The following is a 25,694-nucleotide window of genomic DNA, read 5'->3' as shown; positions in this document are numbered from 1 at the left end:
AAACAGAACAGCTGGATTCATTCTGAGACTGAATTACACAATCTCAAGGGTGGGCTCTATCTACCAATAAGGCAACTTCTGAAGGTACGGTAGCCCAGTTGCCCTGGATAAGGTCAGATGTATGTCCATTGTGACCCCAGCTCTCTCTGTCTCACTCACAATGAACTCAGGCAGACTCTCCAGGCCGTCCTGCTTCCGATTGGCTGTGATGGAGGGCTGAGTAGATGGTGGTTCACAGTACAGGTGATTGTGTGACAGAGTCTTCATCACACACAACTCCCCTCCAATCCAGGCCTCCACCTCCTGCTTGTACATGGCCAGATCCAGGTTTTCTCCCTAAAAAACAGGAAGAGGAATGTTAACAGAGAGACTTTTGTGAGCATTAAAAAGCTTATTAGTGCAACCAGTAGTTGGAGGCAACGGATGTTTAGAAGCAGATGCTGTGGGACTCGCCTCGACGGAGATGACGCTGCCGGGTTTATGGTGGAACGGCTTGCTAGCGTCATTCCTGTTCAACTTGAACAGCTTGGGGTTGGGTTCGTAGCTGAACGATTCGCCACCCACAGTGCTGAAGTCAAAATGGAGGCTGTCCAAAAGGAAGTGAACTTTGACCCTGGCCTCTGTGGCCTCTGGACCCACAGCAGGAGTCGGACACAAGATGAGAGTTGCGTTGTGCACCTTGCAGTGGGATTCGTGCTAAAGGGGAGAAAAGGGAGCTTAAATTCTTTGAGCCTTTTCTTTAATGACACCGTGAGGCACAGGTGTCAAACTCCAGTCCTCAAGGGGCGCTGTCCTGCAACTTTTACATGTGCCTCTGCTGCACCACCTGAATAGAATAACTAGGTCATTAGCAAGGCTCTGGAGAACTGATCTACACAAAGAGGAGGTAATTTAGCAATTTCATTCCAGTGTTTGGTACATGTAGCATATCTAAAAACTGCAGGACAGCGGCCCTCGAGGACTGAAGTTTGACACCCTGCTGTAAAGTGAAGACAAAAATCCAGCTGAAACTGACATGTTTTACGTGGCAGAGCGTTCCATCGGGGCAGTTTGCTTCTGGAACAATCCTCCTCCATCTCCTCAGTGGACCCCGTTGGGTCTGTCCTCTGTTGAGGTGGACTTTAATCTTCTTTCCGACGCTCCTTCTCCGTCTCGGAGGCAGAGCATCGGGCGGACTGAGGGTCACTCTCATTTTTGGCTCCTGGACCAAATCCAGGTTGTGGCCGTCGACTCTGATGATCCTCCCTCCGCTGTGAGGACACGACATTTTAACACAATAAAATTCAAGCACCGTTCAAGCATTTTCATGGGAAGTTTTTACACTTTCCTTCCAAAGAAGAAAGTTTCAATTAACTTACATCATGCATTATTGTTATTACTAATGCCCTGTGATAGTATTCTATATACTACAATAGGGACAAGATAAGCTAAAATATAACAAAATTTGATGATTTGAACACATACACTGATGGCATTTATAAAACAGATTATATTTGGTCAGTCTAACTGATGTAAAACAGTAGTTGAGTCTGATTTAACTACAGACAGTGAGGGAAATTGTGTGTCTTTTTATTAGGTGTATGAGAATATCCAGTCTCTAGGCCTGTAGTGATAACAAATTTTGCTGGAAAATAAATTGTCCCCGAACTTATTGCGATAAACTAATAATTTTTGAGACTATTTTCAAGAATATAATGGTAATAGCATAATAATGCAAGAGCACAATCTCAAAAATCCATAAAATTTAAATTCTAATGAACATTTATATGACTAGAACACATTTTAAATATCCAAAATAGATAAGCGAAACAATAAAAACAAGAAATAAAGTTATTAAGTCTCTGTAAACAAAATTGTCCTTCAGAAAAAGGACTAGTTGAGACCAAAGCACCAGACTGAAGACTTTGGTCATCCAGTTTTTGGTAGAAAGAGAAAAACGATAAATCATGCAAATGGAAACTATCGACCTTGTTTTGATTTATTATGCAATTGATTTATTGTTTATTGTGACAAACCTACTGGTTTCAACAATAAGTTATATTTCTCAAGTATAAGCGTTTTATCCAATGTTAGAGAACACTTTTTTTTTTAAAAACTGTGTAGTTTGAATATGAAGCACTATCTCAACCTTAAAAACACCTATGGACCTGAAGCATTTTTCAGGATTTCCAGCATCAGTACAAACGTTGGTATTTAGACTCAAACACATTTAAAACCAGAAGTGCACTAGAATTTTTGACATAATATTTTTTATCTAGAAAGGACAAATACAATTAAAATAGTCAAAAAGCTAAAGTAAATTATAATTAAAATTATTTTCTTATCTTTTACGAACAGTTGGAAATAGAGGAGCGCAGTACCCAAGGAAGCTTTTGGACGGCGCTGCTCTTGTGATGTTGGGGTTAGGGGTGTAATGATACATGGAACCCTGCAGATGGCGCTCTGCTCCACCAAAGCGAACCGTGATGCCGTGCTCTCCCGTTCGGTTGCTGCCTCTGGTCAAACACTTGATCTGATCCTCCTGGATGTCGATCCTGAACATGAAACAGTATTTCTTTCATCTCCTCCACAGAGTCGCACACAAATCAAACGCATTGTTTGTCTACCACAATAGTTTTTGCTCTTTCTTAATTAAAAAGCCTCTCGGGAGCCCTTACACCATGCAGGGAACTCCTCCAATCAGGACTCCGACCTCACGTGGATGCCCGGTCCTCAGTCTCCGACCTTTGATAGTGAGGGACGATCCCCCGGCTTTGGGCCCTCTTAAAGGAGAAATGCTGCTGAGTACAGGATTCTGGAGATAGAGGCAGGAAAAGAAGGAGCAGTGAATGATGTAAAGATGAAAAGGACAAGAAATGCAGTCAATAATCCAATACTGAGCATGTGATTTATTGGGGATATAAAAACAAGACACCAGGGAATTTTGGGAAACGCGTGAAGATGCCTCAGAGCCATGTAATATATTAATTAAGCTGCTTGTCGTTTAGGTGGTTTCATTAGGGTCGCTGTGAATGATACGGGTGTTTTACGATTATGTAAATTAGCAGACAAGTTGTTCCTCTTGTACTGCAGACGTTCCCTTACATTTCATCAGGCACTAATTAAGAAGAGCCGCAGGGGGAGCTGCTTTTCCCCTAATTATGTTAAAAGCTTTTTGCTCATGCGTGATTTGTCCCAATGCTGTTTTCAGTCCGCGCCACATCACACTAGGACTGCATTCAACAAATGAAGTATTTGTGTTTTTTTCTCTCACAACACAAAAGAAATCCCCACCCACCCAGCTTTTCAGAAAGGTCCTGCTTTGCCTGTTTCAGTCCATTACAGCGTTCTTCCTCATGTGTGGAACTAAGCTGAACTTGCCAGAACTACAGCGGATTATCATCAATAATAGCAGCATTCATTGGCATTTACTTGAGCTTCTGAATTTACCTTAGCTTTAATTTTATAGTCAAGTTAAGAGAAGTAATTTCTCTTAAGTTAAGAGGCTTGACTAAGAAATGATATATATATATGTATATATATATATATATATATATATATATATATATATATATATATATGTATATATTTGCGTGTGTGCATGTGTATGTGTGTGTGTGTAGTACCATAAAGTATTTGCTCCCCTAAAGACGTCTTTTGTTTTGCTTTTCATCATCATGTTTTGCTTCATCTCATGTCTAAAGATCTCAAAAAGCAACACATCCAAAGACATTCAAGATGGAGTCACATTAAACAGACAATTCATACTGAGAATAAACAAATCCTTAATTAGCTACCCTTAAATGTAGCTAGACTAAAATAAAAGTCAGCCAAAAAAAAATAAATAAAAATGAATAACTGGCAGTCATTGCAAACACTTGACTGGCACCAACAGTTGGGAGGTTTAATGGTCAATTTCCTTGTTGTTTCTTTTTATGATGGTCTGAACATCACACGTCGCAATATCATTAGCATACCTGTACAGTGACATTGAGTAGACAATGTTGAGGAAAGTCACCGGTAAGGCCATATTTAGTCACATTAGAATATGTGCTCTGACAGTCGTTCAAAAGTACCTTTTGAAAATGACAACCTTTAAGCATCTATTGAATATACTTTTCAAAAGTCCATATTTTTATATTAAAACAAGCTTTTTTTATTGGTTTACTATAATACCAATCTTGAGTGTTGTTTTTTTCATTAGCTTTAAGTAGAAATCTATCAGGATTCACATTTATACAGGCTTGAAAAAAGTCAGTGGAAATTAATATAACGCATTACAATTAGCATATTCCATCCATCCATGTGGGGTCACAAGGGGTGCTGGTGCTTATCTCCAGCAGTCAACGGGGGACAGGCAGGGTACACTCTGGGCAGGTCGCCAGTCCATCGTGGGGAATCAATTAACATATTGTTTATTTAATTTAATTAACAGTTAAATTTTATTCTATTTTATTGAATATATAAAAACTAAATAGTGGAGGGCTGAACAAACATCCTTGAGGTACACCAATTTTAATATCAAACCTTTCTGAAACGTTGTCATTTGAATAGTATGACATTTAACATTGTCATACTGACCTGAAAACTGAATGTATGAGCAGAAATCCCGTGTCCTCCTCCTCTTACACTGACTGAGGCGTGGCCCCTCATCTCCCGTCCACTGCTTGTAGTCTCACACACTATCCTACAAAGTACAATCACACAGCTGTTAGCATAAGATAAAAAAAACATACAGATACAGAGCTGAGTATGTTGAGTTGTGCTAACGCCTTGCCTAGATGAGACTTCGTATCTGCTCTGGATGACGATGCACGGCACTCCGGCCACTGTGACTGAGCTCTGGATGTCTTCTGCCCTTTGACCGAGATTAGAGCCGGAAATGGTTACAACTGTGCCTCCCTCGGTTGGACCGGATTCAGGATCTAACTGAAAACACAAGAAAAGCACAAAAACACCATATGTTCTGGGTAATCACAACATTTTGGGCGACTTGCAGTGTTTATATTCAAAACTAAAACATTCTAATTGGTTGGGTGTATATGGCACAATCACCTTAAAAAGTGGCAAATACCTAAACTAATAAATTTCAACTGTAAAGATTATTACATATTTCATCAAATGCAGAAGGTTTATTTATTTCTTAATTCACTCCCTAAAGTTTAATACATTTTATATAAGCATGAAGAAGTAGATTATTCCAAAGCAGAAAATGACAGCAGTCCCTTCATGTTTCCAGTCGTTGTTCTGTATATACAGCCGGTCCATTTTCACACGGCTGCCATAAACAAACATCATCTCATCGGGCAGGTCCATCATGTCTAGACTTGACTTCAAATCTTTAGACTCATCTTTACTACAAATAGAGGAGGAGAATTGAGAGTAGTATAAAATGGATTCTCTGCTTTGATATGTGAAAATTCAATCATAACTGAGTAAAATAAATCTATTTTATTGAAGTTGCATAAACTCTGTGATTAAAATTATTTTGATAATGAAAATATTTATGCCAATGAGACAGTATTTTAGTTAATTTCCCCACTGCATCACATAAGTTTGGAGAATAGACATCAACCCTGGTCTTGGATCCACTCCTACTCTCTCTTGTCTTGGGCTCACCTACATTTTCAAAAGGATTTCAATCTGATGACAGACATGGACAGGAAAAATATCAATGTTGTAACTACATAACTATGTTTTTTTATTCCTTGAGACACTATCCTGCTGAATATTGAAATGATAAACTAAAGTTTTTTTTCTTCATGCTTTTTAGTGGTAACACACATCTGCTAATCTACTAAAAACTCATTTTTAGTTGGGTGCATTAGCAGTTTTTGCTAAATTTGAAAACATTTAGTATACTTTGCTGATCCCCAACGTAAATTCTCTTAGAGAAAATCAAAAGCACAAAATGACTTGTATTTTTTGTAAATTAATAAAATAAAACAAATAAAAACTAAAAAGGTTTGACGTCTGTGTTTTGATTATCGACTGTCAAGAATTTTCAAGTAGTTGGACGTTTCCTCTCCTCGTGTTCCCTCGCATTACCTCTCAATCCCCAATAACTTTATTTCAAACAACAAACTACCATACAATATTCAAGGAAATTATAGGGCATGTAAATTATGATGTGAAAATAAAATTGTTACTTAAGGATTGTAGTTGTTAAAGGGATGACATGATTTGAATTGAAGTTAGCACTTTACCACTGGCAGAACTGTTTTATGATTGATGCTTTAGGGCTAACAAAGTAAGTCCACCACAGATAATATTCCACTATTTCATTGACATCTCAAAGAGTTTACGATGGTTCCTAAAGCCTTCAGAAGAAAAACAGGCCAACAGCAGCAACTCTCTGCATTAAATAGGAAAGAAGCCCTTCCTACACACCTTGGAAGATTCTCCACAATTTTGTGTTGTCAAAAAGTTACATTTTATTCCCATTTCAAAAGCAAAGAGTGAAATAAAAAAAATCCTCCTCTGCATCTCAAGGTGACTGGTTAAACATGCCTTAAGGCAGGGTGTCAAACTCCAGTCCTCGAGGGCCGCTGTCCAGGTACAAAACACTGGAATGAAATTGCTTAATTAACTCCTCCTTGTGTAGATCAGTTCTCCAGAGCCTTGCTAATGACCTAGTTGTTCTATTCAGGTGTGGTGCAGTAGAGGCACATCTACAAGTTACAGGACAGCGCCCCTCCAGGGCTGGACTTTGATACCTGTGCCTTAAGGGATTACCACAAAAGGAAGCCTTTAATGACTGCACAATGAAAAGTGAAAAGTCCTTACGTGGTGAATGACGGGTGCAGGGCATGTGTGTTCGATCGCATCAGAGCAAGAGTCTCGATACACACAGCTGGAGCTGGCATCTCCGCCGCACCAAACACAGCCGTACTTCGGGTCAGCCGTTCGACAACGGCTGCAGTCGGACCGGCCCACTGAACAGTTGAACAGGGTGACTGAGGCGAAAGAAAAGAAAGGCAAAGGAAAGGATAGGATCTTTATTCAATAACGCAGCAATAAATGCAGGTTTAATCAGATTGTGACACATCTTTGACACACATTACATAGCACTCACCATGCAGATCCTCAGCGCTGTCAATGAGGAAGTTGTTTTTTCTCCTCACATTGATTGTCGCTAAGTATTCCTCCCTCAGTAGGGAGTAAACATACTGCAACACAAGAAGGGTGCAAATGCTGTTATTGCCCAGGAAAAATAAAATAAATGTACAAATTTCTGGACTATCCTTAAAGGTCAAATGAATTAATTTAAATTAATGTTAGAAACAATGTCTGAGTGAAGGGTGAAATACATCCAACAAGATTTATGCCAGGAAAGTGAACTTGGAAAGAGACATTCAAAAGACTGATGCCACAGTATTTTATGGATAAAATGTAATTTGGAACCTGAGTGGCTATTGTTGTAGACAGTAAACAGATCGTTTCTAATAAGAATGAGTCAGATGGACTTTTGATCCATCATTTGCTGCACAAAAAAGTTGGACTAAATACAGTTACTTTCTCCAAAGATTGTTTAATATCGGAAAAGTGAGAGAGACTCAAGGAAATAAAGAGGTGAAGGTAACAGATTTCTCATTTTCTTTCAGAAAACGTCTCTGCATTTAAACCAGTTTGGACCCAGGATTCTAAAACAACTGGAGTCTCAGAACCACAGCGCAATTCTTGTGATCATTGGACGGAAAACCCAAACTCAAAGTTGTGCACCTAATTCTTGTTTCTGAAAATCATTGAAGTTAGATGTATAATCAGCCAATGTCAAATAAAATGTGTGGATTTAAACCTTTAACTGGAACATGTTTTAAAGCAACACAAGCTTGGAAATAAGACTAAAGGTTAAAGGTCACATAATAATCCTGTATGGATTAAATAACTCTGTTAATCCTCCTTATCATTACTCCCAGACACAGGAAGTTCTTGTTACTGACCTGGTGTGGTTGACAGGTGATGAAGAAGACTGATGGCCGATCAGCATCAGGCTCTACAGAGGCCTCTACAACGACTGACTGATTCTCCACATCCAAAACACACTCGTACTCCAAATCCTCATCCTGAATCACACGTCAGCACAAAAGCAGCAAAAAATACAAACAAGACATAAATCCCTATTTGCTCTATGAGGTCATACAGAATATTTTCCAGTGTTTACGGAGGATAAAAATATATGCCTATTTTTTACTACCTGAAACAGGTGTAGGTGTTGGCCCAACAATGTGATCTTCCTCTCCACATTGACGGGAAGCAGAGAGGAATCCTGCACTTTCTCCACACACGGGCATTCCTGGTCACACAAGTCGGAAAATGTTAAAATCTCCAACATTTCTTCTGCTTGAGAACCATGGCAGCATGCAGGTACCATCATGAGACTCACTGAGCCGTTTTTAGTTTCTCAAACCAAAAGATGAGTTGGAAGAGAATCATTTCTCCTAGTATCTCAATCCACGAATAAAACACTCATCTGCTTATCTGATAAACTTTGAGAAAATGAAATGATCCGCATTCTACACAATAAAAACATAAATCATAAAATGACTGAGTTTGCCCTGATTGCAAAAAATAAAAATTGCAAACTGTGAAACACAACACAGATCAGAAATATGCATGTAGCAGCAACGCCTTTGCATATAGAAGGAAATGCTGAGTTAGCTTAACATTATTACATGCCTGTAGAGTTAAATGAGGTGACCAGAAGGCATATGGAGAGAGCAGCTGAGTCAATAAAACCTGTCAGGTTAATGCTTTAAATTATTCCGCTGCATCCTCACGTTTGAGATTGCATTGATTTCTCGTCAGGCACTGCTGGATTTATAAACTGGAAACCTGGAAGTGTGTTGCAGTAAATACCGTGGGACCTAGTGTTGAAGCTTTCATTTACCTAGTTTAAGGAAGTGTAATAAAGGAATAGTTTGGAATATTTTGTGAATTGGGAAAGTACCAGGCCTCCTTTTGCAAGACTGGGAAGGAAACACTTCTTTCACACAACACGAGTCATCAACAGCCAGATGTTACTACTGGCAAAAACAGATGAAGATGACGACAGAAAGTGGCAGGAGGAGGATGGCGTGGCATGTTTTTTTAATGGCTCATTGTGTGAACAAACTTATTTATGTGTAATTTCAATTGTGTTTCTTATCTAATAAAATTGTGAAATTTAGTTGTTCCTAAATTATTGGAATAAGGACGTTTGGCACACATCTGTAACGAAAACACAACTGTGGGTCAGGTTGACTTTCTTACCAAGCTTTCTCTGTACAAGTCTTATCTTGAAGGAAGAAGAACAAAGAGGGAAAACAGTGAGCTATCCTCTGCCCTTACTGATCTGTAGATCTGGAATCTCTGTTTAGTCTTTCCACCTAAACAACAAATTCAGATCCAGATGTATGCAGATACTAAGCAGCAAGCTACAGATAAAATAATGGCAGCAATGACCCTGGTTGAATAACAATAATTATTATTTAAAAAGAAATCTTTGTTTAAAGATTTTAATTCATACCCTCAATGTGGGGTATGAATTATCTTTCAACATACTGTACGACCGTCTCATTCTTATTGTCTCATCCACTGCATTCCTTAAGTCCTTTGCTAACTTATGGACGATGGTTTTTTTTGTACCCTGCTCCCAGCACGATGCATGAACTCACCGGAGTAAAAGATTCAGAAGAGGAATCAGACTGGAGTTTTGTTGGAGAATCAGTAGTGACATCAACAACCGGTTCAGGTAATTGCGTCGGGACAAGCGAACGGGCGAGAGATGGAGTCAATTCAGAATCCATCTCTGTCCTTTTCTTAGGCTTTTCCCAGCTGCTCTGCCCCGGAGGCGAGACATTCCCCTCAGTAGTGGCCAGACTGATAGAGGGGTCTATTAAAGGGCCAGCTTCTCTGGAAGCAGTAGAGTTTATCTCTGGGGAAGTGGTCACAACTACACCAGAACGGTCTGCTTGGACACTGGTGCCGCTTGGTGATGTGGGCCTTGCTTCAGCCGTGACATTTAAGGTGTCTTCATCCTCTAAAGAGCCACTTAGAGAACCGACAGCTTCCTTTGTGGCTCCCTCTGTGTTGCTGAGGGCCCCATCTGTGGTAGTGATGTCAGCAAGAGTGGATCTGGCCTGGATGGAGAGCCTGACAAAGGGGGAAGTTGTGGAGCGGGAAGCTGATGTGCTAGTTTCAGGATTAGGACCGGTTGGGGGGGTGCCTGTGATGGTCACTGTGGGGACAGCTGCTTTGGTGGTGGCAGGTGTCTCTGTGGGAGCCGGCTGTGCTGTTGGTGTAGAAGTAGTTGCTGTTGTTGCTGGAGCGGTCGGAACAGAAGGAGGTGATGGGGAAGGAGTTCTGGTTGGAGGTGGGACACTGGGTAATTGTGGCGTTAACTTGATGATGGTGAAGCACAAACGAGGAGGAGGGATGGAGAGGGAGAAAGAAAAAGCAGGCAAATGGAGACAAAATTAGGAGGAAAGAAATGGGATATGCAGAAACATAAATAACTCTGAAATAATAGAGAGAAAAAAATGGTTGATGGTTTAAATTAAAAAGACAAAAACAAACCAAATCAAACAGAAAGTATGGGATGTTCCAGAGGACAAACTCTCCGCTTTTAGATCTGGTTTCCTGAAATGAACTCCTACTGAAAAGAAAAGCTGTAAAAAGCCCGAGCTCAGACTTCAGGATTACTCACCCGTTGGTTGTGGATGGTGACTCCTTGACTGCAGGTGTGTTTGTGTGTGCAGACATGCTCATGGATACACCAATTGCACCCCCAGCGGCTGCTGACACACCCTTGGCATCTGGCAGGGATGCAGGCAGAACAACAGAGGATTAAGATGAACATGTCAATGTTGGAATAAAACAAAACAGTGCAAATCAACTTAAAGAGGCTGTGGCTTCCAGCCACATAGTGCCACTATATAGCATAATTAAGCAACTATGTCACCTTCAGCTGTTATAAAAATGTTATATATATTAAATATGATTTAAAGAAATTTGACTTATTAATTGAAATTGGGCCTGTCTCTTAAAATATTCTCACTCTTAATGTCCGCTTTCAGAAAGTCATCACATCGCTGCTCCATTAACCTATTGACATTTTGACCAGTGTTTCACTGGTTAGAGTTTCCACCAATCAGATTGGTCTGCACCAATCTGATGTCCTTTTCAGATATCTGATAGTTTTTGTAAAGATTTGACCTGAAAATGGATTTTATTTTACTTCAATTTCTTTTACACGACAAAAGGATACAAGTATCACATTCAAAATATTTAGGGAATGAAGGAGTGTGAAACTTTGGAACAATATGATAGAAATCATCATCAGTTTCACTTATCAAACTGGAACTAAAATGTAAGAGAAACAACAACAAAATGAAGGGAGATAGTGATGCGAACGCCATTTGTTTTATGTTAGAAGCAGAGGCTGTCAAATTGTGAACTTTTTTAACTCTTTAAAACAAAAACAAGCAGACAACATAGCTAGCCATATTTAGCATCTTAAATACGGCTGGTAAATAGCAGCAAGGTTAGCTTTATTAACAAACTGTCGTCTCTGTGTGTGTTCCCCTTGAGAATGTAGATTTGTATCTAAACTCTGACAGATTTAGGCTGGAAGCCTATAATGATACCAAGGAGGAACTTTGCCACCCTCATGTCAACATTCCTGTTATCTGCTAAAAGCTTCACTCCCTTTCGGCCAAATGAATCAAAGGCATATCTTAACTGTGAAAGATACAGTTTTCTCCTAAACTCTATTTGAATTCATTTTCAACACTTTAATGATATTAAAATATCATTAATCTTGAGTCTTGTTGTAAGGGACGACCTGTCAGTGCTTAGGTGTGGCGTGTTCACCGAGTTTCTGATGTTTAGAAGACGTATACTCACGGTCTGCGCCCAGAAAGCTCCTGCACCAGGCTGCAGTTGTAGAAGGTGAATTCTGTCTCAGCTACCGTCACGTTAATGAAACGCAGAGCCAAGGTCACCGTCACAAACTCTGCAACGGAATAAAAGAGATCCATCAATCAATATTCAGAGCATTCACTGCAATCCTTAATTTAATGTTCTCAGTGTTGATCACTGAAGTTTGAGGCATTTTGAGGAATCTTTTTGGCATCCATATAAACATGGAGCAGAACACTAACCATCTCCCAGACCGATGGGGGGCAAGTTGCTGGCGCCTGGGGTGGAGCAGATGACACCGGTAGTGGTGAGCAAAGCTGGACTCTCTGTGTCCTGGAAGAAGCAGGAGTAGGCCTCGTCTTGTTGGAGACTGGGCAGACCCTCCACTGACAGGGCAATCTGAATGGAAACAAATATGACATGGATAAAGGAAAAGACACCAGAAAGACTCTGTGACTGTAGTTTAATTATTAACACTATTAGACCTGGATGTTAAGAAAAAAAACATTTCTGATTTTTTCTCACCCAATTTCAAATGATTTTCTTTTCTTGCTAAAAAAAAAAGTATAACTTCTGAAGCTGCTCCAACATTTTAATCTCTTGTTTTACGTGTAGCATTTTTTAGAAAATTGGTACTTCATACTCATAATATCATAATAATATGACTTTGTTATATTATTTTCAACTGTGCTGTCAAAAGATTTTAGTCTTGTAATGTGGTAGCGAACAAAACATTTCAGTGCATTGCTCTTGTATTTCATCAGTCATGTTGTCTGTATTACATCTGCTTTCTCTCCAAGGCTGATGTTGTAGAGGCTGAGGCGCTGTATGCCCAGGCACTGCTGTGTCTGATTGAAACTCCACAACCACTGGCCCTGCAGAGAGCCTCGCTGGCACTCCCACCGCTGGCCACACCTGAAACAGCAGAGCATAGCATAGCATAGCATAGCACAGTTAGACATAAGAGGGTTATAAATGAAGAAAACGGGGAGAACTGGAGATACAAGCTGAAGCTCAGAACACTCACTGTCCCTCAAGGACACACCAGCCGCAGTACGGGTCTCTGGCAGACAGACATGACTGACAGTCCAAGTGATCCCCGCATTCTGCGACCGGACGCTTTTCTACCTGAAAAACAAACAAACAAACAAATAAGCAAAAGGTAGGCTTTAGACAGATAAATGAAGAACAAAACAGTGTAACATTGTCGAACGAGTCAATATTTCAACTCAAGATTGTAATCCCAAGGCAAATGAAATGCTGACATCACACACTGTTGATGCTGATAATAAAGAATAGAAAGCAAATAATTTCATTTGAAGAACTATGTAAAAATAGTCAGTAGCATTTGAAAGACTGAATTTGAATGAGAGTTATAAATATTATTTTTTCCATCATCTGTGCTGTGCTGTATGCATTTCCTGGATTAGTACGTTAATCCTTTAATCAAGAACACGTCTGAGGTACCTGAACAGCCTCAGTTTCAGTATCCAGCATAGCTACCATATACAAAAAACATACAACAGGTATAAAGTTATTTATTAGTACTTCTATTACTTACTGCTGCCATGTATACATATATAATTATACATATACCAAAGCAATGTAATACATAGTACTGTATTTATCTGCTTGGTCTACAAGTTCCCTTGAGTTTTGAATGCATTCAGTTTAATGAAAGACATTAACCAATTATTGTATTTTATTCACACTGCTAACTAAAAAAAACAATTATTTGCAAATCCCTTTAAAATTTATAGACCTGAGAAAAAAAAACAATGCAAAATACCTTTATTTTGTTTCAAAAAGATTTAGTTTCAAAAATAATTAAAACATGAACTCTGTATTTGCAGAAAAGTCGCAGCAGTTTTATTTCACTCACACACGAAAATGTGTTGTAACATTTCTTTATCCCAGAACAGCTCTGACTGAGACATTTTGATTTCTTTTTGACACAAACTGTTCAGAGTATAGACTTTCCTATTCATCATTTATCAGAATCTACAGCATCCCACACATGCTCTGTAGGGAACGTGCCAAGACAATGCAGGCTTTTTTTGCAGATCAATACTATTGTTAGGTTTGACCTCACACCTCCTGCTGACTGTTGTGCCAATTGCACTAGGGTTAGTGACCTCTGACCCCAGCTGCCAGCTGGCTTCTCTGTTTTCACCCTCGCCTGTAGTTTGTCTTCAGCGCGACACAGCTTGAGGAAGCATGCATGAAAAACTCTGACAAACCATAAATTGATGAATGGGAAGCCATATTCATTCTTATTTATGAAGACATCTGGGTAAGTGACTGAAATAGTGGAAATGGCTGCATCTGTTTATACACCTCATGAATACTTTAAAAAGGGAGCCTTGTGTATCTTCCAGGGTCATAGTGCCGTGTTATAGCACAATCAAGCAGCTATGTTATCCTCAGTTTTTTAAAAAGCAATATATACATCAAATATGACTTAAAAGAAATCTGACTTTGTAATTAATCACTTTGAAATTGAGCCTCTGTCACTTTAAGAACTTCTGCTCCTTCTGAAATGCCGCCTCCAGGAAGTCATCACCACATCGCTCCTCTATTATCCCTTTACATACCAGTGTTACACCTACGAGTAGCTCCTACAGAACACAGTTCTACCAGGTGTTTGCTAATTGCTGCTGGCTAGTCTGAAGGAGCTGAGTAAAGGAATTGTGGTGGAAGGAGCTCTGTGAGATAAAAACCTCGAAGCTTGGAAGCTGCAGCTCTGAGGAGGAGGTCCAACCAGGCGTTTTACATAGTTGAATGGTTGCTATGTAACCATTCGACTATGAGAGAATTTCTTTAACATGCATTAAAGGATCAATGTATGTATTTGATGAGCGAATAATATTATAACATGACGTAAAGCTGATAAAAGTTAGTTTTACATAACTCTGTTATTCTTTAAATAAAAAGGCGAAACTTGATTTCAACACACTTACTGTTGTTTTGGTCATAATGTAGATATGTGAGCCGCGATCATCAAGTAACAGGTCACTGTTGATGGGGGAGTTGGGTTGTATTGTTGAGTTTGCATATACCTCCACCGCCCCGTCTCTGCCAAGATAAACCTGAACAAGAACACACAAACAACAATACTTTATATTTTAAAGCAGGAAGTGTCCCTCTTATGAATTTAAATTCCTACAATTGGACTGGAGAACATTTTTAAGTAGGAATGATCTACAATGCTGCAACACTAAAATGTGATATGTGACAAAAAAAAACAACAACAAAAAAACACTAAAGAACTAACCTCTCTGGTTTACAGCTCAAACACCAAATCAAATCACGCTTGCACAGGATCGCAGCAGAAGTGGGCATAGATCTGATTATCAAATTCAAATCTAATATGAAGCACAGGAAGATTACCTCTGGCTGCAGTGAAACCCAGGCCGTCAAACGCTCATGTTACCTCATCTTAATAAGATCACCACGAACAGAAAAGAGAATCGGTTGTCCCATTAAGAGGATGCACTCAGCACATAATGGAAAGGGAAGTTGTACGCAAAGATTAGCAGCCTAGGATAATGACTGTTTCCTATGTTATATTTAGATTTTATCACATCGGTCCCAATAGTCTCATGCAGATGTGAATGCTGAGTCTTTTTCCAGAATCACTTAATGTCCACTGAGGCTGCAGAGCATTTCTATAAAACATGTAATTCAATGAAAAAATAAATAAATAAATAAATCCATCAATATTTCTCTGGACTGGGCTGTGGAAGTCCTAAAACTTCCAATAACTTCAAATGCAAAATTAAATGTATTTTATTTTGAATTTATGTGATAAAAAGCAGCTCAAAAATGTGAAACAGAAGGAAAGAGATGAATGAGTTTTCCTTTTTTTTTCACACATACTGCAAGAAATACAAAAGAATCAATTATAATCATATTAGTAACTCCATAGCCTGTAATGGCCTAGTCAAAGTTGGGAGCTACAGTAAGTATAAGAATCAAGAAAAATCAAAACTTTTGATATGAGAAACCTTTAAAAGACTTTCAGCTGAAACTGCAGTGCAACGAAAAACAAACAATACAGTCTATTACAATTGGTTGTTGTAATCATGTCTAACGGGAATTACTGACGTTACAAATTTAAATTAAAATCAAATTTTATTACAGCTTGATGAAGGACTTAAGGTAAGCTTTTAATTGTCCATCAGATTGAAGCAGAAGGTAATATGAGAGCAGCAGAGATATTTTAAGCTTCCATGGAGATCCAACGCTGCAGTGTGGTTGGATTTTAAATTCCATAATAGCATTGATTGCTTTTGAAAGATGGTTTCTCTGTCTGAACAACGAGTGCAAACAAAGTCGGGTTGAAGACGGATCCAGGAAGTGATGCGATTCCACTCCATAAACTGCAATTTGCTTTAGTGGTGAAATGAACTGAAATAATACAATCTTTTCTTAAAAAAAAACTGTTTGCATTTTTAATAGATGTATGTAAGAATATAAAAGGGAAGGCATCTGTGCAACTTTACTGTTTCAGTCAAACACATTTAATCCTTAAATAAATCATGAATACTGAAGAGGGTGCAGAAAGTGGGCAGAAAATTGAGAAAATCATCCAACATCCAAGCAAAAAGGCTGCAAGGCTTTCAGGAAGCCATTTTGAAAAAGGTTTGTGTTCTTGGTGGCAAAATTTAAAGCTGATTGATGTCTGAAGATTATTTTTTTTTTTTTAATACTACGCACCTTTACCTCCCTCCCAGTGTTATTTCTGTGGACTACAAAAACGCACAGCTCCCAGGCAGAAACAACCGATCAGAGCCAAGAGGAGGGTCTTAGCGCTGTCAATCAGACTCCTGTATATTACTCAATGTTCTAAAGTCAGACAAACAACTCACTGTTACAGGAAAAACCTTTATTCACCATCATTAGTGGTAGTGCTAACTAGCATTAGCATTGATAACAGGCTATGTTATGGTGAACCAGTTGTAGCTTAGCAAAGAGCAAGCGGGAGGGGATGAGCGCAAGGGTGATCGACAGCGCCAAGACCCTCCTCCTGCTCTGATTGGTTATTTCTGACCGAGCGCTGTATTTCTGCAGTCAGTACTAGAAAAGGCAGAAGAGCTCAATATTTCACAGATTATCTGTCTGATATTATACTGTCACAACATAATTATAATTTTACCAAATATGTTTTCGCAAAAACTTCTGTCATGCCATATCAATATATCAACCTAGTGGAGTTCAGGACAGCTGGAGCAAAAGCTAGGACCAGGAAAATGTCTCCATTTCAAAAATATTATCTCTTTGCTGGTTTAATGTTTCTTTTGGTTCTCTACATGAAAAATGTACACATATTCTACACACACACACGCATAAAGATGTGTATCTTGATAATGAAGGATTAGACTTTGTGTGATACAATAATCTTGTTATAAAAGCTTGTTACAATGGGTTACACAGAGCTCTGTTTTGATTTGCTAATTAAAAAGTCTAGTTCTATGTTTCCCTTTCCCTCCCGCATCCCACAACACACATTACAACAGAAAGAACACGTCTCTCTCTGATGTCTCCTCTTTCTTCTGAGATGCAAGCAGTAGAGCTCTGTAGATGTTAAAAAGTTATGTGTCAATTTATAGCAAACTAGATGGGAAAACACTCTGACATACAGAGAGAAAAGTAAAGAAAAAAGCCCACAAATTGTTCAAATCTACTCATGCCACTTCAAATTCTTCAGTCAAATAATACACTTAGTCTAGTGCATGTCTGAGGTATGGAATCACAGGGGTATGTTATTCTGTGCTTGCTGGAATGCTGTGAATCAGACTGTTGTGATTAGATAAGGACCAGCTCCCAGTTTCAGGCTTTTAACTGGTCAAGATTTCAAAGCTGTTCAACATGTTCTGACTGTTTAAAGCTTATAGTGCTTTGGACAGTTCTTATGAGACGTTTGTGAAAAGCAAAAAGAACACTTATTGTTATATATTTTGCTGATGTGCGTCTAACGGTGACAGCATGCACTGGCCTAAAAGGGGGAGCTGCTTATCACTCCTAAATAGTTTAAAACTGCAATAAAAAAGTATAATTAAAAAATTAATACTCCTTCAGTGACAGACTGTTGCATCCCCAATGCACAAAGGAGCACAATCCCAGATCCTTCCGCTCAGCAGCTGTCGGACGCTACAACAATCACATCTCCCTTTATAGCAAAATCAAGTAACTATGTTACCTTCAATTGTTAAAAAAAACGTAACATAAAATCATGTCAGTGTTGTTTGGTGGATCAAAAGGTGCACAAAACAAACATTTAGTTTAACATGGTGCACACTTACAACCAAGCTACTGAAGATTTCTCCACTAACTGATGGATATTTACCACTGAACTATGTCTTAGTAGACCTCAGTGGTGGAAAATGTTTTACCATTATTTTTTTATATCAAATATGACTTGAATTAAATTATAAATTGCAATTTAACACCTTGAATTTGGGCCTCTGTCTCTATAAAAACTCCTGCTCTTTCTGAAACTCCACCTCCAGAAAATCATCATAACATGGCTCCTCTGTTAACCTTGTCACATTTTTTACCAGCGTTTTACTGAGAAGTAGCTCCTTTAATGAGCTCAGCAGATGCGCAGTTCCACCAGCAAACACCAGGGGCCTCGTGTATAAAGCACAAAAAATGTGCGGCGCCATATTTTTCGCACAGTTGGCATGTATAAAAATGAACGTGGTGTGAAAGTTTGGGTAAATATACACAAACCTTTGACCTGCAGTGAAGATGTGTGGCAGCCACAAAAGCTTTTTTCTTTAATACTCAAAGCACCAGGAGTTTGCTAATTGCTGCTGGCTAGTTTGAAGGTGCTGAATGGGGAAGTACTGCTCTGTGAACTTGGAAACATCAGCTGTAAGGAATAGCAGCATCTGTAAGACAGGGTTAGGTCTATCCAGGCATTCTGCACAGCTGAATGGTTGCTAGGCAGATTAAGAACTTCTCAGACAGGAATGAAAGAACAACCAGGTATTTTTTATTTATTTTTTTGAAAAGGGAATAATTAACATGATGTAAATCTAAAAAAAAAAACAAAAAAAACAATTTTAGATAATAGTGCCCCTTTAAATTGATGCATTATCTTGGTTTAGTGAAAATAGTTTAAAATCTATTTGGGTTAAACTGGTAAAATGGTAAAGGGTATGGGATACAATAAAAGCATCCAGGAAGCTTGGATCAAATACTTGAAGTGGAGTTGAGATGTGCTCCTTCAGCTGGAACATGATACAGAGACAGGCAGACAGCGTCATGAAGGAAGGGTTGTATGAACAGAGCATTAGCTGAGCACCAACTCATGCAAGACTCCAGCAAGTGGAAGGTTAGAACACTCCCATAACGGGAAGCTGCTTGATGGATTAAATATTTCCCCGTTAATGGTGATGAGTCAGGAACGTCTCCCTGCTTTCGTCCAGGTGCCAGTGTGCATGCGTGCACACGTGTGTGTGTATTACTACCTTGTGAAGATTGCCTTTGGCGTCTCCCAGAAAGGCGATGCTGTGTCCCTCCCTGACGCTGACTGCCACGGCGGTGAGACGGGCCGATGACGTTTGCCACACGGCTTTAGCTTCCACCGGCACTTTGCTCGCCATGGGGCTGGGGGTGTGGTCAGAACCGCATGGGTACGCTTTCAGAGTGTTCTACAGCGTGTGAAAGGGTAAAAAGTTTTGGTTAGTTACTGCATCAATAACCAATTCAATTAAAAGACACGGACAAGTTTCTTGGAAGTCAACTTGAAAACATAGAAAATTCCAACCATAAACTTGAGAAAATCTATGTCAGGTTTCCGCCAGTGTAACATACGCCTGGCGGGCCACCAGGATTTACCTAGTCCTCACCCTACCAGGCTAAGCATTGTTTAATTTATTTTAAATAGGATTATTTTTATACACCAGTAACAGTGACGTCAATCAAAACGTCAATCAACACCGTAGAAATAATTCACTCACATAAGAAGGAGAAAGGATTCTTGGACTGAAGACACCAGACATATTTTTGGATAAATTCTGTTAATAAATATTACTCTGGGTCAATCAGAGTATTGAAATTTTATTCCCATATGAACTGTTACTTATTGTTATGAAACATAAGCAATAAAACACAATGGTGAAAAAGTGGAATACCTGATTATATGATAGAGAAGGGCACTGAATTCCACACCACTAATCAAAGACTGCATGTACTATTCAGAATGATTGTGCATCAAAACAAGACAGAAACAGGACTTGATGTTCCACAAAATCGACTTCTGTTCCCCATGTTTACTCTGACGTAAAGTGCTTTTTGTATCCCAGAATGCAAGGCCATATATGCAAGAGTGTGAACACAGCTTCAGCCTCATTTCAGCTGAGAGCAATTGTTCCAGCAAAAATCCCAGGCAGGTTTTGCAAACTCCACACCTTTATATTGGTAATAGTAGACCAGAAATGTGTTTTTGTTTCCCTGTCAACACTCAAATCATGTACTTGGCATGATAAAATAACTTTGGACTTAAATAGGCAACATGTCAACTTAAAATTGTTTATCTTCATTTTTTTCACCTGTTGACCAAATTAATCCTAATTAAAAGTTAGATTTTTCTGTGTCATAACAATGAACTGTCCACAAAACTGTGTCTGCAAACCTTTAGAACAACAAAGCTATTTCCCTAATAGTACAGCAGAACCTCTGTATTCTCTTAATTCACTACAACTGGATCATAATACAGATTAAAGTGTAGCGGTTAGGAAACGCCTCGTTATGTAAAGTAACAATTATTGTCCTGCTCGGAAGCAAAAGCCACAACTTCAAATAATTGACGAGGAAGCAAAGAAGGAAGAGAGTGAGCACTTATTTTAGCTTTTATGCTTTGTTTATATAAAATAAGTAGGCTTATCATTGCTAGAGAAGAAGAGTATCCTCATGATTCCTTCTCTTTCATCATCTTGTCAGTGCTCCATTTTCCCTCTCATCAGCTTCTGTGCTAGTTTGTCTGTTTAAGTTTCCATCTCTGTCCTTCTATCGTTGTTTGTCAGAGCTCATCAAGGCAGCACAACGCATGATTCCACTTTGGTTTTCTTTATTTATCTCTAACGATCCCATTAAATGGTTGTGAGGGCGGAAGGGACTGAAGGAAGGGACTTTTCTGCACAGCTGCAGCTGGGTGAAACTGGGGCCTCATTACCGGACTTCTATCCACTCGTTCTAATCGTGCAGTCACTCCTCGTTGCTTTGCTCTGCAATCCATTTGTTTTACCTTACGCCAAACACTTAAGACCAGCGAGTCAATACAGCTCGGGTGCAGGCTTTATTCTCATGATATATATCGGTAATGCTTCTAATGTAAAAACTTTATGTCTCCTAATAACGCAGGCATATGAGATCTTGCATACATTGATCATGAGCATGGCTGGCATAACTTTGGACTTTTAATGATTTGTTTGTAACATTGTTCTTGCAGGGCGCAATAAACAAAATTAATACATCTGGAACTATTTTTAGAAATTTTCTAGCACTTAAGACTCAAAACACACAGGCTAACATTTGGTTCAATGTCAGTTGGCAGGTTGCACCTCATACAGATGGTTTTGGAGCTATTAAAAAGCTTTTGGCATCAGATTGAAAAAATTCTTCAAACTTGTTTAAATTTGTGCTTTTTGTCCCACAAACCTGACTCTATAAAGTAGTCTTTAACTGTACTACCTTAATGTTAGTCTGCTTTGACCATTTTAATATCCTTCTGATGGATTCAGAACCACAGTAATTTTTCCCCAGACACTAAAACATGCAAGGTTTTAGAGAGGGATCGAGAAAGAGAAAAAAAAGGAAAGAAACTTTTAGGAAAAAGAGAGGAAGGAAGGAAGAAAGAAATGAAGGAAAAGAGGAAAGATGAAATGAAGAGAGGAAGAAAGGAATCAAGGAAGGGAAAGGACAGAAAGTAGGAGGAAAACAATGAAGGAAGAAATGAAAAAACAAAGGAAGAAAGAAGGGAAGGAAGGGATGAAGTGTCTGACCATGACTATCAAATATGAAGGAGTAGAAACCTCTCTGTCCTCTCTGAGGGAAGCAGTGCTTCCAAAACCCCACAGCTCTGAAATGTTTACTTTCTAGCTTCAACATCTGGAGACGCCCAAAACATTTTCCTCTTGCATCCTTACCGGAGGGAGGTTGGCACAGCTAGACTTCACCTCATACTCTATATAGGCCACCTCATCTTGATTCTCAACCAACCCATCTTGGGTGTAGCAGAGGTCACGTGTGGAGTCGATGTGCCTGTCGACCTCGTCCAGAGGGAAAACGCAAAGCGCAGAGAGATCAGGTGGGGTGTTTATTGAGCCAGTACGGGTGGAGAAGACGCCCAACAGATCTTCGCCTTGTTGGCCCGCGCCTTTGCCCACCTGTTGCAACAAAGGCGTGGTGAAAAACATTTAAGACAGTACAACAGTAACCTTTTAAGGAATGAAGCATGCCAATGACGCAAACAGTACAACAGCTCATCTAACAAGGTTAAAGTCAAGTACCTGGGCTGCCTGAAGCACATTAAACATTGTGAAAGGAGAGAACGGAGATTGGCAGACGAGGGGAATTTCTACATATGAATAGTAGGAGGTGTCTTCTAGGCACACCCTGGCGACATAAGTCTGGTAGTCCCTTGTTGCCGACTTGATGTCTCGGCGGTAGAACAGGAAGTACACATAGGAGCGGCGTGTGAAAGCGGTTATGAAGTTGTGGTCATACTCTGACAGGCGCCCGGCTACGGCCAGCTTGGCGGTCTCCTCATAGGAAAACGCAGGCAGTGACGAAAGGTGCCGGGTAGAGATGGGTGGGTGGCTGGCGGTGTAGCCCCGGCCCACGTACATCACAGTCCTATTCCCGCCAGGAATTGGGACCACCAACCCAATGGTTGACACCAGTGGATCATTAGCTGCGACATACTGCGTGTCCACGGGCTTATCAGTGGAGAAGAGAACTTCCTTGATGGACGCCAAGCTTCGCTTTTGGCATGTCCCCTGATGGACGCTGCCACAGGTGATCAGCTCCGATGCCTTTGGGTCAACCAGGAGCAGCTTGTTGTGGTTGTCGGTACTTTCAGCATGGGGGCAGTTGCTTTCTGTGACAGGAGGAAGGCAGTCTTTACTGTCGATCACGGGACCAGTGGTCTCCTCTTGCTCCAGCAAGAGTCCGTCTGATCCATCCAGCTGGAAGAGGTGATTCCTGGCTCCCAGGTACACCGTCCCCACTCCAGGGTTCGGGTGCAGCACCAGGTGCTGGAACTCTGTGTCACTCCGTGAAAACCGGGGGTAGGAGTGAGCATTGCCAGTGACAACAATGAAGAGTAGGAGGAAGACGACCAGGCAAGAGTTTAAAGCATTCCCATGTAGCATGGCAAATAATCTGTTGGAAAATAAAAAGAAAACAGTTTGGAGGATATTTTATGTGCAATAGCAGATTCAAAAAGATTCAAAACTAAATAAAAGCTATTACAAGCTTTTATTTAGTTTTAGACACCTACATGTAAAATTTTCTGCAGCCAATCTTTATAAAGCATTTTGCTAGGATGAAGTTGTTGGGCACCAAGCTGTGAAGGACTGACAAATAATAAAGAGACTGACATTATAACTCTTAATTCCAGAATGCACTGCACTAATCCATTCTCAGCACCAGTAAGAATATTACAGCGTGAGAACATGACATCATACTTTAGGAAAACTCTGGGGTTATGCCCAGAACTTTCTCTTTTTCCATAGCCTCTATAGGCTGGAATGGGGAAGACAAACACTCTTATCTTAAACTAATCTTAATTAGCTTAAAGCAAATCTGGCCTTAGTTCAAATTCTTCAATATAATCCTTGGTCTTTATTCATACTGACCTGAGATATTGCTATAGGCTACATAATCGTATTAGTTATTTCATGTTGTATTGTTATATGATTTGGTGCTCCTGTGTGAGTAATTCATAACATAATTTGGTGCAACTAATATTGATTAGTTGAAAGCTAATTTTGACTCATTCAAAATTCCTTAAAATGACTTTGATTCTCAAAATTCACAGCTCATAATTGTATGTTGCTATCTTAAGGAATTAGTTGATTTAAAGCACATATGTTCCCCCCCCCCCGGTCCGCAGGAAATTTACGAAGGCTTGGGCCGGTCCGCTGCAACTAGACCAAATGCGTCATTTAAAAAAATCTCAATGAACATTCGATCAGTCCGGCCCTCGGCTTGTAGCTAAATTTTTTATTTGGCCCTCCGTCCATTTGACTTTTACACCCCTGATTTAAAGTGTTTTAATGGAACACTGTAATATTTTTGCAAAAACCAATTCCAGAGAGAAATTTTCTGGGTCTTATTCTATGTATATGTGCAGAGCCATGCAGTTTGAGAGCATCACAGCTGAACTTAATCCTTCATATGTTGTTATTTAATACTTAAGCCTCATCAGACACGTATTCATAAAAATGAGAATGAAAAACAGTCATGGCCACCACTAACTAAAGTTAGCTGCACTAAAAGGGCTATAGAATTTGTTCAAAAAATTGAATTTACAGGCACTAAATATTTTCAAAATTAGCGAAAATGCTAAAGCACTAACAGAAAAATTAGCTTTGCTATTAGCGCATTAGCAAAAATGTGCCCACCATTGCTGTAAACTTTCTTTTTTAAATAATACTAGCCAATAACAACAATAGTCAGTTGCCTTTAATGGGACGAGATAGATGCCAGTGATAAAAGTTGAAAATTTTTTAACATTCTTGTGACACTTTGCCAATCTGCATGAACATGTCTTATCCATTAGATGTCGAGAACTTTTACAAGGCAGAGTCAATCTGTGGCACACTGATGGATCAAGAAAGACTGAAATCAAATAGTGTTTCAACAAACACTTAGCTTAAATGTGTGCAATTAAGGGATTAGTTATGTTTTCCAGTTGGGTTTAACAGGATCAATGATATTCGAGGGAACAGCTTTGAAATAATCTTCCTTGTTCTCATTTTGCTTAATCACAAAACCCTGGGAATTCAAACCAGGTTGTGTGTCTGTTTGATAGCCACGGTATACAGAAGCCGTTTTTGTTTGACTCCGTTCCAAATGTCATTGTTAATATCAAGTGTTTTCAGGACGCCAGCAACCATTGCATCCTTTACAGATGAGGCATTCAAAACATCAGCTCTTATTTCCCGTTTCAACAGCAATCACTCAACACCTCTGAGGAAAGTGCTTTGTGCCTCTGCATTAGAGAGAAGCTCCTTAATTATTGAACGGAATTGTCAGACCCTTCACTGACCTCAGTGGGAAAGGTCAGTGCAATAAGTAAGTGTGGACTGAACGCACCTCAAACCACGGACATGAATGACACTTTGATGAGCACTAGCAAGCATTACTTACACCTCAGCACTCTGCATAATAACAGAGAGCAAATTTACGGCCCTGAGAGGCTGTGATATTAAGAAAACTGTATTATTGTTCAGCAGTTGCTCAAGGTGCAAATAGACTGCAATGACATTAGGGATGTTGTAGCGTCTCACCTAAGTGTCTACCCCCCATGGCTGCAATCAGGACAGAGATAAGAGGGGGCCTCTGTTTGTACAAAAGCGGGCACCGTACAGGAGCAGCTGCATGTGTCAGATGAGTGCATCTCTTTCCTCCTCTTTACTTATTCATGAGCGCAATAAGAAGTATTATAAGACATAACCTCTACACCCACTATCTGAGAAGGAGAGTTGTGGATTTGCTGGATGAGAGGGTGAATCAGGGATTATTCAGGTTTTACTCAGAGACAGTAGAGAGGTCTGTTGAATACACAGAAAAAACAC

General features: G+C 39.6%; 1 protein-coding gene across 1 annotated transcript in view; it reads right to left on the bottom strand.

Annotated features, from left to right (window-relative positions):
- LOC122826479 (plexin-B1-like) overlaps positions 1 to 25,694 on the bottom strand; it is an 82,349-nt gene that overhangs the window by 19,537 nt on the left and 37,118 nt on the right. Inside the window, exons 2-22 of the mRNA XM_044108451.1 lie at positions 22,401 to 23,274; positions 22,038 to 22,277; positions 19,359 to 19,541; positions 14,841 to 14,969; positions 12,908 to 13,008; positions 12,663 to 12,795; positions 12,123 to 12,279; positions 11,866 to 11,974; positions 10,667 to 10,775; positions 9,636 to 10,361; positions 8,177 to 8,275; positions 7,923 to 8,045; positions 7,055 to 7,148; positions 6,766 to 6,935; positions 4,757 to 4,908; positions 4,561 to 4,666; positions 2,658 to 2,794; positions 2,361 to 2,534; positions 1,016 to 1,250; positions 454 to 696; positions 160 to 336 (exon numbers count right to left, since the gene is read on the bottom strand). Of these exons, the coding sequence (XP_043964386.1) occupies positions 160 to 336; positions 454 to 696; positions 1,016 to 1,250; positions 2,361 to 2,534; positions 2,658 to 2,794; positions 4,561 to 4,666; positions 4,757 to 4,908; positions 6,766 to 6,935; positions 7,055 to 7,148; positions 7,923 to 8,045; positions 8,177 to 8,275; positions 9,636 to 10,361; positions 10,667 to 10,775; positions 11,866 to 11,974; positions 12,123 to 12,279; positions 12,663 to 12,795; positions 12,908 to 13,008; positions 14,841 to 14,969; positions 19,359 to 19,541; positions 22,038 to 22,277; positions 22,401 to 23,264 (4,461 nt within the window). The 5' untranslated portion in view covers positions 23,265 to 23,274. The remainder of the gene's footprint in view (positions 1 to 159; positions 337 to 453; positions 697 to 1,015; positions 1,251 to 2,360; positions 2,535 to 2,657; positions 2,795 to 4,560; positions 4,667 to 4,756; positions 4,909 to 6,765; positions 6,936 to 7,054; positions 7,149 to 7,922; positions 8,046 to 8,176; positions 8,276 to 9,635; positions 10,362 to 10,666; positions 10,776 to 11,865; positions 11,975 to 12,122; positions 12,280 to 12,662; positions 12,796 to 12,907; positions 13,009 to 14,840; positions 14,970 to 19,358; positions 19,542 to 22,037; positions 22,278 to 22,400; positions 23,275 to 25,694) is intronic.

This window comes from Gambusia affinis, linkage group LG01 (genome assembly GCF_019740435.1).
Source record: "Gambusia affinis linkage group LG01, SWU_Gaff_1.0, whole genome shotgun sequence".
Taxonomy (NCBI): domain Eukaryota; kingdom Metazoa; phylum Chordata; class Actinopteri; order Cyprinodontiformes; family Poeciliidae; genus Gambusia; species Gambusia affinis.
The sequence above is the reverse complement of the archived record's forward strand: the minus strand, read 5'-3'. Positions and strand labels throughout refer to the sequence as shown.